Below are 16,057 nucleotides of genomic sequence, written 5' to 3' on the forward strand. Positions count from 1 at the left end.
GCACATTAGCTGGTTGTATATACCCAATTGTATGCACAAATGCAGAAAAATGGTTAATTTTTCTGGTTGTAAAACCTCAGATGATTCTAAAGCAGAACACAGATTTTAATTTTTTAAAACCTAGAACCACTATATTGTGACAATGGCTACAAGATAGGGTGTTAGCATGAGTCCTTAGATGTATCTGTGTATGTTTGCATATCCATACACTAATGGAGGACTGGGTGATCTAAAGTAACTTTTGGCTCCCTAGGAAGATGGGTACTAGTAGGATGACCATAGCATTTATCATTAAACAGAGAGACTTGAGATGGAAGAGAGGTGAAGAGTTTCGTTAACAACGATGTGGGACAAAAAGCATAATATGGGACTTCTGCTGTATGTGAATGGAGGCAGATAATCACCTTACTTATGCACAAAACTTGATGTAGCAATAAGTTAAAGGAAAACGGAGATGAGAAGAATATTTTAAAATATATTTTACTGAGGGGCGGAGCAAGATGGTGGAGGAGTAGGAGACCTGGGTTTCGTCTGGTCTCAGGAATTCAGCTGGATAGGGATCTAACCATTCTGAACACCTATGAACTCAACAGAAGATCGAAGAGAAGAATAGCAACAAATCTCTGAACAGATATGCGACCACTTTCTGGAAGGTAGGACCTGCGGAGAAGTGAATCCGAGGCGATATTCGGGAGGATAGACGGCGGGGGAGGGGGCCACCGCCGGCCGCTTCTGGCAAGTGATAGAGCCGCGGAGCACAAAATCGGAACTTTTAGAAGTCGGCTCCGCTGAGGGACGTCGCTCCAGTGGCTAAGCGGGGGGGTGGAACCCTCACGCGACAGTGTGATCTCAGGACCCTCGGGGTCACAGAAAGACCAGGGGTGCCTGAGTGCAGCAGAGCTCCCAGGTATCCGACCGGGGAAGCCGGCTGCAGAGACCGAGCTGAGGTGCGGGCTCTCAGCTCGGGGTTGCCATAAACTGTGATCTGTGGCTCAGTCAGAGCACTGCTCCTCCAGCAGGGACCCAACAAGCGGCAGAGCTGGGGAGACTCCCCTTCCTCCCCGGGGAGGAGCGGTGTGGGAGCGCACCGCAGGGATCTGCTGGGTTTGGAGACTTCACACGGGGTCGGGTGCCAGAGATAGAAATGCTCGGTCACAGGCCAGGTGAGCACGGAGTGCGGCCGGAGACCAGGGAGACAGGAGTGACTGCTTTTCTCTGGGGGCGCACTGAGGAGCGGGGACCCAAGTTCTCAGCTTCTCCGGGCGGAGATTGGGAGGCCCCCATTTTCACCCTGGTCCTCCAAAGCTGTACTGACAGCTTGCAGGGAACAAAAGCTCCTGAGAGCAAACCCGAGCAGATTGCTTAGTCCCGACTGACAAGGGGCGGGCAATTCCGCCTCCGGCAAAGACATTTGGGAACCACGGCAACAGGCCCCTCCCCCAGAAGATCAGCAGGAACAGCCAGCAAGCAAAGACCAAGTTTACCGATCAAGGGGAACGGGAGAACTCCAGCGCTAGGGGAATACTGCACATAGAATTCATGGCTTTTTTTACCATGATTCATTCGTTTTTCAAAGTTAATTTTTTTAACTGTTTTTTTTTTTATTTTTTCTTCATCCCTCTTCAACCAACATCTTATCAATCCCTTTTTTAAAAAACACATTTTTTATTTTTCATTTTTAGAGTCATATTTTATCCCTTCATAGTAGTTACCCTTATTGTTGGCATATATATATATATATATATATATATATATATATATATATATTTCTCTCTTTATAATTTTTAGATACCGTTTTTTCTAACAGATCAAAATATACCCTAAATCACTAGTGTATGGCTTTGTTCTAGTCTCCTGCCTAATCACATTCTCTCCCTTTTTTTTGTGTGTTTTTTTTAAATCTTCTTCTTTCTTTTTTGAAACAACTTATCAATTCCTTTTATAAAATCTTTTATAATTTTTCATCCTTACAGTCATCTTCCATTTCTTCATTGTATCAACCCAATTTTGTACATATATAAGTCTTTCTTCCTTTAAAATTTTAGGAGGCACTTTTTTCTAACAGACCAAAATACGCCCAAAATCTACTGTGTGGCACTGATCTATGCACTAACCTGACCATATTTGATCATATTCTGTTTTTTTTGTATTGTTCTGTTTTTGTTTTTATCTTTTTCTTTTTGTATTTTTTTTTCTCTCTTTCTTATTTCTTTCTTTCCCTTTCTTTTCCCCTGGTTTCAGGTCTTTTCTGATTTGTATAGAATATATTTGCTGGGGACATGTAAACCTCTTAGCATTTTGTTCTCTCATTCATCTATTCTCCTCTGGACAAAATGACAAGACGAAAAAAATCACCTCAGCAAAAAGAACAAGAGGTAGTACCATCAGCCAGGGACCTACTCAATACGAACATTAGTACGATGTCGGACCTAGAGTTCAGAATCATCACTTTAAAGATCCTAGCTGGGCTTGAAAAAAGCGTGGAAGTAATTAGAGAAACTCTTCCTGGAGAAATAAAAGAACTAAAATCTAAACAAGTCGAAATCAAAAAGGCTATTAATGAGGTGCAATCAAAAATGGGGGCATTAATTGCTAGGATAAATGAGGCAGAAGAGAGAATCAGCAATATAGAAGACCAAATGATGGAAAATAAAGAGGCTGAGAAAAAGAGAGAAAAACAACTACGGGATCGCAAGGGCAGAATTCGAGAGATAAGCGATATGATAAGATGAAACAACATTAGAATAATTGGGATCCCAGAAGAAGAAGAAAGAGAGAGAGGGGCAGAAGGTATATTGGAGCAAATAATAGCAGAGAACGTCCCTAATGTGAGGAAGAAAACAGGCATCAAAATCCAGGAGACACAGAGAACCCCTCTCAAAATCAGTAAAAATAGGTCAACACCCGACATCTAATAGTAAAACTTATGAGTCTCAGAGACAAAGAGAAAATCCTGCAAGCGGCTCAGGAGAAGAGATATGGAACCTACAATGGTAGAAATATTAGATTGGCAACAGACCTATCCACAGAGATCTGGCAGGCCAGAAAGGACTGGCATGATATCTTCAGAGCACTAAACGAGAAAAATATGCAGCCAAGAATACTATATCCAGCTAGGCTGTCACTGAAAACAGAAGGAGAGATAAAAACCTTCCAGGACAAACAAAAACTAAGGTAATTTGCAAACACGAAACCAGCCCTCCAAGAAATATTGAAAGGGGTCCTCTAAGCAAAGAGAGAGCCTAAAAGCAGCAAAGATCAGAAAGGAAAACAGACAATATACAGTCACAGCCACCTTACAGGCAATACAATGGCACTAAATTCATACCTTTCAATAGTTACCCTGAATGTAAATGGGCTCAATGCCCCAATCAAAAGACACAGGTTATCAGATTGGATTAAAAAACAAGACCCATCCGTATGCTGTCTGCAAGAGACTCATTTTAGAACCAAAGACATCCCCAGATTGAAAGTGAGGGGGTGGAAAACCATTTACCATGCTAATGGACACCAAAAGAAAGCTGGGGTGGCAATCCTTCTATCAGACAAATTAGATTTTAAAACAAAGACTGTACTAAGAGATGAGGAAGCACACTATATCCTACTTAAAGGGTCTATCCAACAAGAAGATCTAACAATTGTAAATATCTATGCCCCTAACATGGGAGCAGCCAATTATAGAAGGCAATTAATAACAAAAGCAAAGAAACACATTGACAACAATACAATAATAGTGGGGGACTTTAACACCCCCCTGACTGAAATGGACAGATCATCTAAGCAAAAGATCAACATGGAAATAAAGACTTTAAATGACACACTGGACCAAATGGACTTGACAGACATATTCAGAACATTCCATCCCAAAGCAACGGAATACACATTCTTCTCTAGTGCCCATGGAACATTCTCCAGAATTGATCACATCCTAGGTCACAAATCAGGTCTCAACCAGTACCAAAAGATTAGGATTATTCCCTGCATATTTTCAGACCACAATGCTTTGAAACTAGAACTCAATCACAAGAGGAAAGTCGGAAAGAACTCAAATACATGGAGGCTAAAGAATGAATGGGTCCACTAAAGAAAGAATGGGTCAACCAGGAAATTAAAGAAGAATTAAAAAAATTCATGGAAACCAATGAAAATGAAAACACAACTGTTCAAAATCTTTGGGATACAGCAAAGGCAGTCCTGAGAGGAAAGTATATAGCAATAGAAGCCTTTCTCAAGAAACAAGAAAGGTCTCAAATACACAATCTAACCCTACACCTAAAGGAGCTGGAGAAAGAACAGCAAATGAAGCCTAAACCCAGCAGGAGAAGAGAAATAATAAAGATCAGAGCAGAAATCAATGAAACAGAAACCAAAAGAACAGTAGAAGAGTTCAACGAAACTAGGAGCTGGTTCTTTGAAAGAATGAACAAGATTGATAAACCCCTGGCCAGACTTATCAAAAAGAAAAGAGAAATGACCCAAATCAACAAAATCATGAAAGAAAGAGGAGAGATCACAACCAACACCAAAGAAATACAAACAATTCTAAGAACATATTATGAACAACTCTATGCCAGCAAATTAGATAACCTGGAAGAAACTGGTGCATTCCTAGAGATGTATCAACTACCAAAACTGAACAGGAGGAAATAGAAAACTTGAACAGTCCTATAACCACTAAGGATATTGAAGCAGTCATCAAAAATCTCCCAACAAACAAAAGCCCCGGGCCAGATGGCTTCCCAGGGGAATTCTATCAGACATTTCAAGAGGAATTAATACCTATTCTCCTGAAACTGTTCCAAAAAATAGAAATGGAAGGAAAACTTCCAAACTCATTTTATGAGGCCACCATTACCTTGATCCCAAAACCAGACAAAGACCCCATCAAAAAGGAGAATTACAGACCAATATCCTTGATGAACATGGATGCAAAAATTCTCACCAAAATACTAGCCAATAGGATCCAACAGTACATTAAAAGGATTATTCACCATGACCATGTGGGATTCATCCCTGGGCTGCAAGGTTGGTTCAACATCCGCAAATCAATCAACGTGATACAATACATTAACAAAAGAAAGAACAAGAATCATATGATCCTCTCAATAGATGCAGAAAAAGCATTTGACAAAGTACAGCATCCTTTCTTGATCAAAACTCTTCAGAGTATAGGGACACAGGGTACATACCTCAATATCATAAAAGCCATCTATGAAAAACCTACAGCGAGTATCATTCTCAATGGGGAAAGGCTGAGAGCTTTTCCCCTAAGGTCAGGAACGCGGCAGGGATGTCCACTCTCACCACTGCTATTCCACATAGTATTAGAAGTCCTAGCCACAGCAATCAGACAACAAAAAGAAATCAAAGGCATCCAAATCGGCAAAGAGGAAGTCAAACTCTCACTCTTTGCAGACGATATGATACTGTATGTGGAAAACCCAAAAGACTCCACCCCAAAGCCGCTAGAACTCATACAGGAATTCAGTCAAGTAGTAGGCTATAAAACCAATGCACAGAAATCAGTGGCATTCCTATACACCAACAAGACAGAAGAGAGACAAATCAAGGAGTCGATCCCATTTACAATTGCACCCAATACCATAAGATACCTAGGAATAAATTTAACCAAAGAGGCAAAGGATCTGTACTCAGAAAACTATAAAATACTCATGAAAGAAATTGAAGAAGACACAAAGAAATGGAAAAACATACCATGCTCATGGATGGGAAGAACAAACATTGTGAAGATGTCAATGCTACCTAGAGTAATCTACACATTCAATGCAATTCACATCAAAATACCAACCACTTTTTTCAAAGAAATGGAACAAATAATCCTAAAATTTGTATGGAACCAGAAGAGACCCCGACTAGCCAGAGGAATATTGAAAAAGAAAAGCAAAGCTGGCGGCAACACAATTCTGGACTTCCAGCTCTATTACAAAGCTGTCATCATCAAGACAGTATGGTACTGGCACCAAAACAGACACATAGATCAATGGAATAGAATAGAGAGCCCAGAAATGGACCCTCAACTCTATGGTTAACTCATCTTCGACAAAGCAGGAAAGAATGTCCAATGGAAAAAAGACAGTCTCTTCAACAAATGGTGTTGGGAAAATTGGACAGCCTCATGCAGAAGAATGAAACTAGACCATTTCCTTACGCCACTCACAAAAATAGACTCCAAATGGTTGAAAGACCTAAACGTGAGACAGGAGTCCATCAAAATCCTAAAGGACAACACAGGCAGGAACCTCTTCGACCTCAGCCGCAGCAACTTCTTCTTAGAAACATCGCCAAAGGGAAGGGAAGCAAGGGCAAAAATGAACTATTGGGATTTCATCAAGATAAAAAGCTTTTGCACAGCAAAAGAAACAGTCCACAAAACCAAAAGACAACCAACAGAAGGGGAGAAAATATTTGCAAGTGACATATCAGATAAAGGGCTAGTATCCAAAATCTATAAAGAACTTATCAAACTCAACACCCAAAGAACAAATAATCCTATCAGGAAATGGGCAGAAGACACGGACAGACATTTTTCCAAAGAAGACATCCAAATGGCCAACAGACACACGAAAAGTGCTCAACATCGCTCGGCATCAGGGTAATCCAAATCAAAACCTCAATGAGATACCACCTCACACCCGTCAGAATGGCTAAAATTAACAAGTCAGGAAACGATAGATGTCGGCAGGGATGCGGAGAAAGGGGAACCCTCCTACACTGTTGGTGGGAATGCAAGCTGGTGCAACCACTCTGGAAAACACTATGGAGGTTCCTCAAGCAGTTGAAAATAGAGCTACCATATGATCCAGCAATTGCACTCGTGGGTATTTACCCCAAAGATACAAATGTAGGGATCCGAAGGGGTACGTGCACCCCAATGTTTATAGCAGCAATGTCCACAATAGACAAACTGTGGAAAGAGCCAAGATGTCCAAAGACAGATGAATGGATAAAGAAGATGTCGGATATATACACAATGGAATATTATGCAGCCATCAAAAGGAATGACATCTTGCCATTTGCAACGACGTGGATGGAACTGGAGGGTGTTATGCTGAGTGAAATAAGTCAATCAGAGAAAGACATATATCATATGACCTCACTGATATGAGGAATTCTTAATCTCAAGAAACAAACTGAGTGTTGCTGGAGTGGTGGGGGGGTGGCAGGGATGGGGTGGCTGGGTGATAGACATTGGGTAGGTATGTGCTATGGTGAGCGTTGTGAATTGTGCAAGACTGTTGAATCACAGATCTGTACTTCTGAAACAAATAATGCAACATATGTTAAGAAAAAAGAAAAAGAAGAAGATAGCAGGAGGGGAAGAATGAACGGGAGTAAGTTGGCGGGGAGACAAACCATGAGAGATGATGGACTCTGAAAAACAAACTGAGGGTTCTAGAGGGGAGGAGGGTGAGGGGATGGGTTGGCCTGGTGATGGGTATTAAAGAGGGCACGTTCTGCGTGGAGCACTGGGTGTTATGCACAAACAATGAATCATGGAAAAACTACATCAAAAACTAATGATGTAATGTATGGTGATTAATATAACAATAAAAAAATTTATAAAAAATATATATATATTTTTCTAAGAAATAGCAGGGAATTATGTAGAATGACAAGGAATACAATATGATATTCACTATACACCTTACTGAAGTATGTTTATAAAAAATCTATACACTTTTCCTTGAAAAATGTTTCTCACGTCTAAGTACAGTTAGATACTCTACCACCTTTTTTCTGATAAATTCCCTTCTCATAGAGAAGGGGGTGACTGTTGATAGTCACCACTAAGTCAGAAAAATGGCCTATGAGTCCATCTTTGGGCTTTCATTTTTCAAGATAAGCACAAATGAACAAGTCTTGGTTTTCCTTTTTTTTTTTTTTTTTATTCAAACACTAGCACAGTTATCAGCCATCAATGATACTACTTAAGGAAGTTAACACTTATTTTGCATATTCACCTGTAACTCTATTCAGGTGCCACATTTTTAAAGTATGGTTCAGAAACACAGCAAGAAAAGTATTATAGTCCCTTTTGTAGTATTCAGGGTCATGATCAACTTCAATTGTTTCATCTTGATCTTTACCTAATTCTAAAATTTTAAATTCTGCCAATAGTCAAGCTTTTTAAAAAAGTACACACTAACATAATTTTCCCACTTAAAAATGAATATTATATACACTACCTTTCAAGTGAGGGCTGTGTACATGCATTCTTTGCAGATGTAGATTTACTGGAACAAATTCTAATGTTTTCTCTCCTTTGCTGCTGCTTGATTTGAAAGAGGACCCTAGGCAGGAAAAGAATTGAACATTAATAGTAAATGAGTAATAAATGTGTGTGTGCATGGATATTGAAAAGTGTGTTTGACACAGAAGAATGTTACAAGGATTTCAGAAAGAAAAAATATATCCTGTATAAGCTGCTTTTCTTTACAGAAATTCAATTTAAAAAATTCTTAGTTATTCTTATAATAATCCCATGAGGTAAAATACTGCAATTTGTTTCTTCCTGGTCTATCATGCCAAGATGTTAGAATGAGATATAAAAAGTTTATAAAAAATTTTTTTGGCTTTTCTATATTCATAAAAACAATGTATATTATTGTTTTCACCTAACATACATGAAATACAATTTAGTTTGAATATGTAAAAAAGTTATTGCTTTCATACCTGTTTCCTTGCTAAGTTCTGTCAGAATATCTTGGTACACATTCACCATTTGATCACAGTGAGTAAGGACATTTTTCCGTAGATTGTCCCAGTGTGGAGAAAGCTCACCAAGTTCTTTCAGCTCCTGGTTTCTGTTAAAAATAGAAAAGAGGAGAAAATAATTATTTTGATCTTAAGTCCACAGACGAGAAACACCTAATAAACATTGCCAAACTAATAAGAAATTGATTCACCATCCGTTTCAGGGAAGCTCTATGCACTTATTAGAAAACAAATTATTTTCCTACATCAGGCATAACAATATCTTTCAGGATTTGTCTCCTGGGGCAAGAGAAACAAAAGGAAAAATAAACTATTGGGACTACATCAAAATAAAAAGCTTCTGCACAGCAAGGAAACAACCAACAAAACTGAAAGGCAACCTATGGGATGGGAGAAGATATTTGCAAATGATGTACCCAATTAAGGGTTGGCATCCTAAATATATAAAGAATTTATACAACTCAACACCAAAAAAACAAATAATCCAACTAAAAAAATGGGCAGAAGACATGTACAGACATATCTCCAAAGAGGACATACAAATGGCTAACATGTGAAAAGATGCTCAACATCACTCATCATCAGGGAAATGCAAATCAAACCACAAGGAGATATCACCTCACACCTGTCAGGATGACTAAAATAAAAAAGACAAGAAACAACAAGTGTTGGTGAGCATGTGGAGAAAAAGGGACCCTCTTACACTGTTGGTGGAAATGCAAAATGGTACAGCTACTGTGGAGGACAGTACAGAGTTTCCTCAAAAAGTTAAAACAGAACTACCCTATGATCCAATAATTGCACTACTGGGTATTTATCCAAAGAACGCAAAAATACTAATTCAAAAGGATATTTGCACCCCTATGTTTATTGCAGTGTTATTTACAATAGCCAAATTATAGAAGCAGCCCAAATGTCCATCAATAGATGAATGGCTAAAGAAGTGGTTTAGGGTGCCTGGGTGACTCAGTCAGTTAGATGTCTGCCTTCTGCTCAGATCATGATACTGGGGTCCTGGGATTGAGCCCCACATCAGGCTCCCTGCTCAGCGGGGAGTCTGTTTCTCCTCTTCCTCTGCATGCTGCTCCCCTCTGCTTGTGGTCTCTCCTTCTCTCACTCACTCTCTTTCAAATAAATAAATAAAATCTTTAAAAAAAAAAAGAGGTGGTATATATACAAATGTATATATATACATATATATACATATACACATATATACACATATATACATTTGTACATATATATATATACACAATGGAATATTATTCAATCATAAAAATAATGAAATGTTGCCATTTCCAACATGAATGGATCTACAGAGTAAAATGCTAAATGAAATAAACCAGTCAGAGAAAGACAAATACCATATGATTTCACTCATATGTGGAATTTAAGAAACAAAACAAAAAAGGAGACAAACCAATATGCAGACTCGTAACTATGGAGAACAAACGGATGGTTACCAAAGGGGAGGTACGTGGAGGGAGGGATGGGTGAAATAGGTGAAGGGGACTAAGAGTACACTTAACTTGATGAGCCATGAGTAACGTATGGAATTGCTGAACTACTATATTGTACACCTAAAATTAATACAACACTGTATGTCAACTACAATGGAATTAAAATAAAAAAATAGTTTTAACACAGAGTTAGATATGAATAGCTTATGTCACACAAACGTTAAAGTTCTATATGTCGAAATACAGCATCCTTTCCTGATTAAAATTCTCCAGAGTATAGGGATAGAGGGACCATTCCTCAAGTTCATAAAATCCATCTATGAAAAACCCACAGTGAATATCACTCTCAATGGGGAAAAGCTACCCTTTCCCTTAAGATCAGGAACACGTCAAGGATGCCCATTCTCGCCACTACTGTTCAACATAGCACTAGAAGTCCTAGCAACAGCAATCAGACAACAAAAAGAAATAAAAGGTATTCAGATCGGCAAAGAAGATGTCAAACTCTCTCTTTTCGCAGATGACATGATATTTTATGTGGAGAACCCAAAAGACTCCACCCTCAAATTACTAGAACTCATAGAGCAATTCAGTAATGTGTCAAGAATGCACAGAAATCTGTTGCTTTCTTATACACTAACAACGCAACTGTAGAAAGAGAAATTAGAGAAATGATTCCATTTATAATAGCACCAAAAACCATAAGATACCTCGGAATAAACCTAACCAAAGAGGTAAAGGATCTCTACTCTAGGAACTACAGAACACTCATGAAAGAAATTGAAGAAGACACAAAAAGATGGAAAAACATTCCATGCCCACGGATCGGAAGAATAAACATTGTTAAAATGTCTATGCAATCTATACCTTCAATGCCATCCCGATCAAAATTCCAATGACATTTTTCAAAGTGCTGGAACAAACAATCCTATATTTGTATGGAATCAGAAAAGACCCTGAATCGCCAAGGAAATGTTGAAAAAGAGAAAGAAAGCTGGGGCATCACGTTGCCAGATTTCAAGCTATATTACAAAGCTGTGATCACCAAGACAACATGATACTGGCAAAAAAACTGACATATAGACCAACGGAACAGAATAGAGAGCCCAGAAATGGACCCTCAACTCTATGGTCAAATAATCTTTGACAAAGCAGGAAAAAACATGCAATGGAAAAAAGACAGTCTCTTCAATAAATGGTGCTGGGAAAATTGGACAGCCACATGCAGAAGAATGAAACTCGACCATTCTCTAACACCATACACAAAGATAAACTCAAAATGGAAGAAAGACCTCAATGTGAGACAGGAATCCAGCAAAATCCTAGAGGAGAACATAGGCAGTAACCTCTTTGACATCGGCCACAGCAACTTCTTTCAAGATATATCTCCAAAGGCTAGAGAAACAAAAGCAAAAATGAACTTTTGGGACTTTATCAAAATAAAGAGCTTCTGCACAGCAAAGGAAACAGTCAACAAAACAAAGAGGCAACCCACAGAATGGGAAAAGATATTTGCAAATGACACTACAGATAAAGGGCTGATATCCAAGATCTATAAAGAACTTCTCAAACTCAACACCCAAAAAACAAATAATCAAGTCAAAAAATGGGCAGAAGACATGAACAGACACTTCTCCGAAGAAGACATACAAATGGCTAACAGACACATGAAAAAATGTTCATCATCATTAGCCATCAGGGAAATTCAAATCAAAACCACATTGAGATACCACCTTACACCAGTTAGAAAGACAAAAACTGACAAGGCAAGAAACAACAAACATTGGAGAGGCAGTGGAGAAAGGGGAACCCTCTTACACTGTTGGTGGGAATGCAAGTTGGTACAGCCACTTTGAAAAACAGTGTGGAGATTCCTCAAAAAATTAAAAATAGAGCTACCCTATGACCCAGCAATTGTACTCCTGGGTATTTACCCCAAAGACACAGATGTAGTGAAAAGAAGGGCCATATGCACCCCAATGTTCACAGCAGCAATGTCTGCAATAGCCAAACTGTGGAAAGAGCCGAGATGCCCTTCAACAGACAAATGGATAAAGAAGATGTGGTCCATATGTACAATGGAATATTACCCAGCCATCAGAAAGGATGAATACCCAACTTTTACATCAACATGGATGGGACTGGAGGAGAGTATGCTAAGTGAAATAAGTCAAGCAGAGAAAGTCAATTATCATATGGTTTCCCTTATTTGTGGAACATAAGGAATAGTGTGGAGGACATTAGGAGAAGGAAGGAAAAAATGAAGGGGGGAAAATCGGAGGGAGAGACGAACCATGAGAGATGATGGACTCTGAGAAACAAACTGAGGGTTCTAGAGGGGAGGGGGGTGGGGGGATGGGTTAGTCTGGTGAAGGGTATTAAAGAGGGCACGTGCTGCATGGAGCACTGGGTGTTATATGAAAACAATGAATCGTGGATCACTACATCAAAAACTAATGATGTAATGTATGGTGATTAACATAACATAATAAAATAAAATTTAAAAACAAAACAAAAAAAGAACACTGAAAGGACAGCATGAAAAAAAAAGTTCTGTGTGTCGAAGAGGTAAAAAAATACAAGTTAAACAAATGTTTCACTGATAAAAATTTCACAAAGATGACAAAAACAACTACCCTTAATATATGTGTGTGTGTGTGTGTGTGTGTGTGTGTATGACATTCAGTTAAAAAAGAAACACTAAAACCTCAATAGAAAAACAGCTAAATTCTAGGCTTCAGTCATCCAAAATAAAATAATGTGGAAAAAAAATAATGTGGGAAGGGCTTTCTGACTATGTGTGAAGGAATCACAAGATATTCAAGTAACCCAGTTTATACATAATATACCTGTAAGTTATTTTTTTTAAGGTTTTATGTATTTATTTGTCAGAGAGAGATAGAGAGAGCACAAGCAGGGGGAGCAGCAGGCAGAGAAGCAGACTCCCTGCTGAACAGAGAGCCCGACGCGGGACTCGATCCCAGGACCATGGGATCATGGCCTGAGCCGAAGGCAGATGCTTAACCGACTGAGCCACCCAGGCATCCTGCTGTAAAATTTTTTAAAAGTCCATAAATAGTATAATCAAATATGATTTATTGGCCTCCGTTTCTCTCAAGAAGACAATTTAAGTAAATGCAGTATGCATATGTTTTGTCTTTTCTTTATCAAAAGGAAGAGCTAATCATGCCATTTAGGTTTTAACTATTACCTTTTAACTAATTCTCACCCTTTATCCAAGTTAATTCATATCATCAGAATGCCTTTTTAAATTATAATGATAAATGGTCTAATATGCTGCTTGGTTACATCTCTTACTCATTTCTGTAACCTTTTACCAACAATATTTTCATGAGGCTAATTTAACTAGCAATAATGAACCTTCTTTGCTATTTTGGCTGTGAAACATGCTAAATACCAAGCTAATAAATTCAGAAGATGTAGAATCTCCAACATCCTGTTAAATGCAAGAATAATGGATGGTGTACAAAAATGTGACTTGCTTTCAAATGTTTGTAGCTGCCTCTGTTTTGTTTCAGTGGGGATGCAGTATGGTACTGCTGTCTCTTTTATCTGAGGTCTTCACAATTTTTGTGAACATTAATCTCATTCTTAACTTTTCCATAGATTAGCTTCCATCACACAACATTTATGGGAAAAGAAGTGATTAATTAATAGACAATAAGAATAAAATAAGTTCATGACCCAAGTTGAGACAGGGGGGAGGCTGGAGAACTGGGGAGTTGAGTTCTCTGTGTGCACTCAAATGGCAGAGTATTCAAAGTCAGGACAAAACAACAACAACCAACACAGATAAATCCAAAAGCTTGAGATATCTAAGTCTAGAAGAATCTGGACAATTATGTTAGATGTGAGATAGAGAGCAAGTGTGATATATCAACTTAATATGTAAGGGGTCAGGCTTTACTTCCAATATACAGTTATAATGAAAATGTTACTCAAGTATTCCTATTTAATACTAATAGATGCACCATGGGTCTACAATTTATGTTGTCTCTGAATCCTTATCAGAAATAATGAAAGGAGATGTGGCAAGGGAGGGAAGGAAGGGTGATAGTGAAGCCGCTGACCATGTTATAGGATACTGGGATGGGGTACATCTCCTTCCCTACAGAAGCCCGGCAAAGCGCTGTGGGAAGAGTTTAGTGTTCTTAGGGAGTGACTCGAGATAAGCTGAGAGGAGTCCATAGTCTGCTGTTTAAAATTTATTACAGTCCTCCAATATGTCAAAAATTATATACAGCAATATAAAGATGAAACCTGGCATTCACTGCTCATTTGTTCTAAAAGATGGCACTGAACAGCTACATGTTCTGAAAGGGAAAAACAACCAACATAAAGTGTCTCTAAACCTCAAATACAGGGGGACTATGGAATAAAGGGATAATAAACCAGAGCAGAGTAATGAAAAAGTTAGAAAACAAAATGGGACATAGTAAGAGAGTGGTTGTAAGTTTAAGAAAAATGAAAGACATTAATTACATCAATGCATTAAAATAAAGAGAGCGGGTACATGGGTGTACCCAAATCAGGAAACTTTTCATTTGAGAAGGCAAGGGTTGTTTATACTATATTTTAATTTGTTACTCAGTGAGCAAAACTGACATTGAAGAACCTTGCTTTGAATCTCAAGCCAGATTCTCTAGAAAGCAAGCTGAGATCAAGCAGTCCCAGGTTAGCAAGCAAGGGGGAGGTAAGAAGAGAAGTGTTGTAGGAGAAAGAGAAAGCAAACATTAAGTGGGAGGTTACTGATTTGGGCAGAACTTCATAGGAAAACATGGCTGGTTACTTGGTCATGGGAAACAGCTCTAGATAAGTTATATGGAACTAACGCGCCTTGGAAAAATTTATTAGATGGAAGAAGAAACATTTATATGCCAGTTCCTTACCACCTTCTATAGTTTTTCATTGGTAAAGAATCATCCTATGGGACATTTAACTCCTCTGCACTTCCAGTTGTCTCCTCAGGGTGGCTACTGGGGAAGCAATATCCCAGTGGAGACAGAACTGTCCTAGATCTGGTTGTAGGTACCAGAACCACTCTGGATCTTTCCAGGGTAGATGCCACTGGGGGCATGTTAATACCGGGTCTTCACCCTGTGGGAGGCCGATACAGCTGGCGGTGTTAGGACACAGGTGACAACGGTAGCAGTTATCTGGAGCCTTCCACTGAGCAAGTAGGCAAAACCTGAGCAGAGTTTAAGGTTGAGCCAGTATAGAAAAGTACATCACCTGGGCCCAGGACAGGCAATCCCTTGCAGAACTTGCACTTCCATCATTTCCTGATATCTACATAGCATATAAAACCGCATCCTCATATCTTCCCTAAGAGGCAGTTCAAGCATAATCCTGTAAAGTGATGGCCAGATGCAATTCCCCCAAATGAGGTCACGAACCATGCTACAATATCCAATATTCCCGTGATCCTAGGGGCCTGAGTTGATGTTCATCACTCTCCTCTTCCACTCATTCTAGATTTTTCTCATATTCCGCTGGCACGTCAGCTGGTCTAGGTTGCTGCCTTGTGAGGTGACCCAGACATGGATCCCAAGTGATCAACCCTTGGTTTCCTTGCTCTTATGGAATCTTAGTTGATGTAATTTCCCACTCATCTCTGGGCATGGAGCACATTTAAGTACTAGACGTATTTCTCTGCTCAGATTATGAAGCAGCAGCCCTACTTCCTCATGGTGACAAGTACAGTATCCCTTGCCATCTTTGCTACTCCACTGCAGTGAAAAATGCATGATAACCAGATCATGTGTGAACCAAATATAGCTTCCAGTTGAGTAGGACTCTTTATGGGTTACGGACAGAACTACCCCTCCCCCATATGCCTC

At 39.1% G+C, this 16,057-nt stretch overlaps 1 protein-coding gene across 7 annotated transcripts in view; it reads right to left on the minus strand.

Annotated features, from left to right (window-relative positions):
• The window catches only part of INPP4B (inositol polyphosphate-4-phosphatase type II B), an 864,684-nt gene that overhangs the window by 203,395 nt on the left and 645,232 nt on the right, over positions 1-16,057 (minus strand). For all 7 annotated transcript variants that reach the window (XR_012378034.1, XM_025874245.2, XM_073892293.1 and 4 more), the window contains 2 exons: positions 8,695-8,825; positions 8,208-8,312 (listed from right to left, as the gene is read on the minus strand). Coding sequence is in view for 6 of the 7 variants with exons in the window: in XM_025874245.2 (XP_025730030.1) it covers positions 8,208-8,312; positions 8,695-8,825 (236 nt within the window). In the remaining variant the exon portion in view is untranslated. The remainder of the gene's footprint in view (positions 1-8,207; positions 8,313-8,694; positions 8,826-16,057) is intronic.

The sequence above is a fragment of the Callorhinus ursinus genome, unplaced genomic scaffold, assembly GCF_003265705.2.
Source record: "Callorhinus ursinus isolate GAN/ISIS: 27379988/994484 unplaced genomic scaffold, GSC_fseal_2.0 scaffold4, whole genome shotgun sequence".
Taxonomy (NCBI): Eukaryota; Metazoa; Chordata; class Mammalia; order Carnivora; family Otariidae; genus Callorhinus; species Callorhinus ursinus.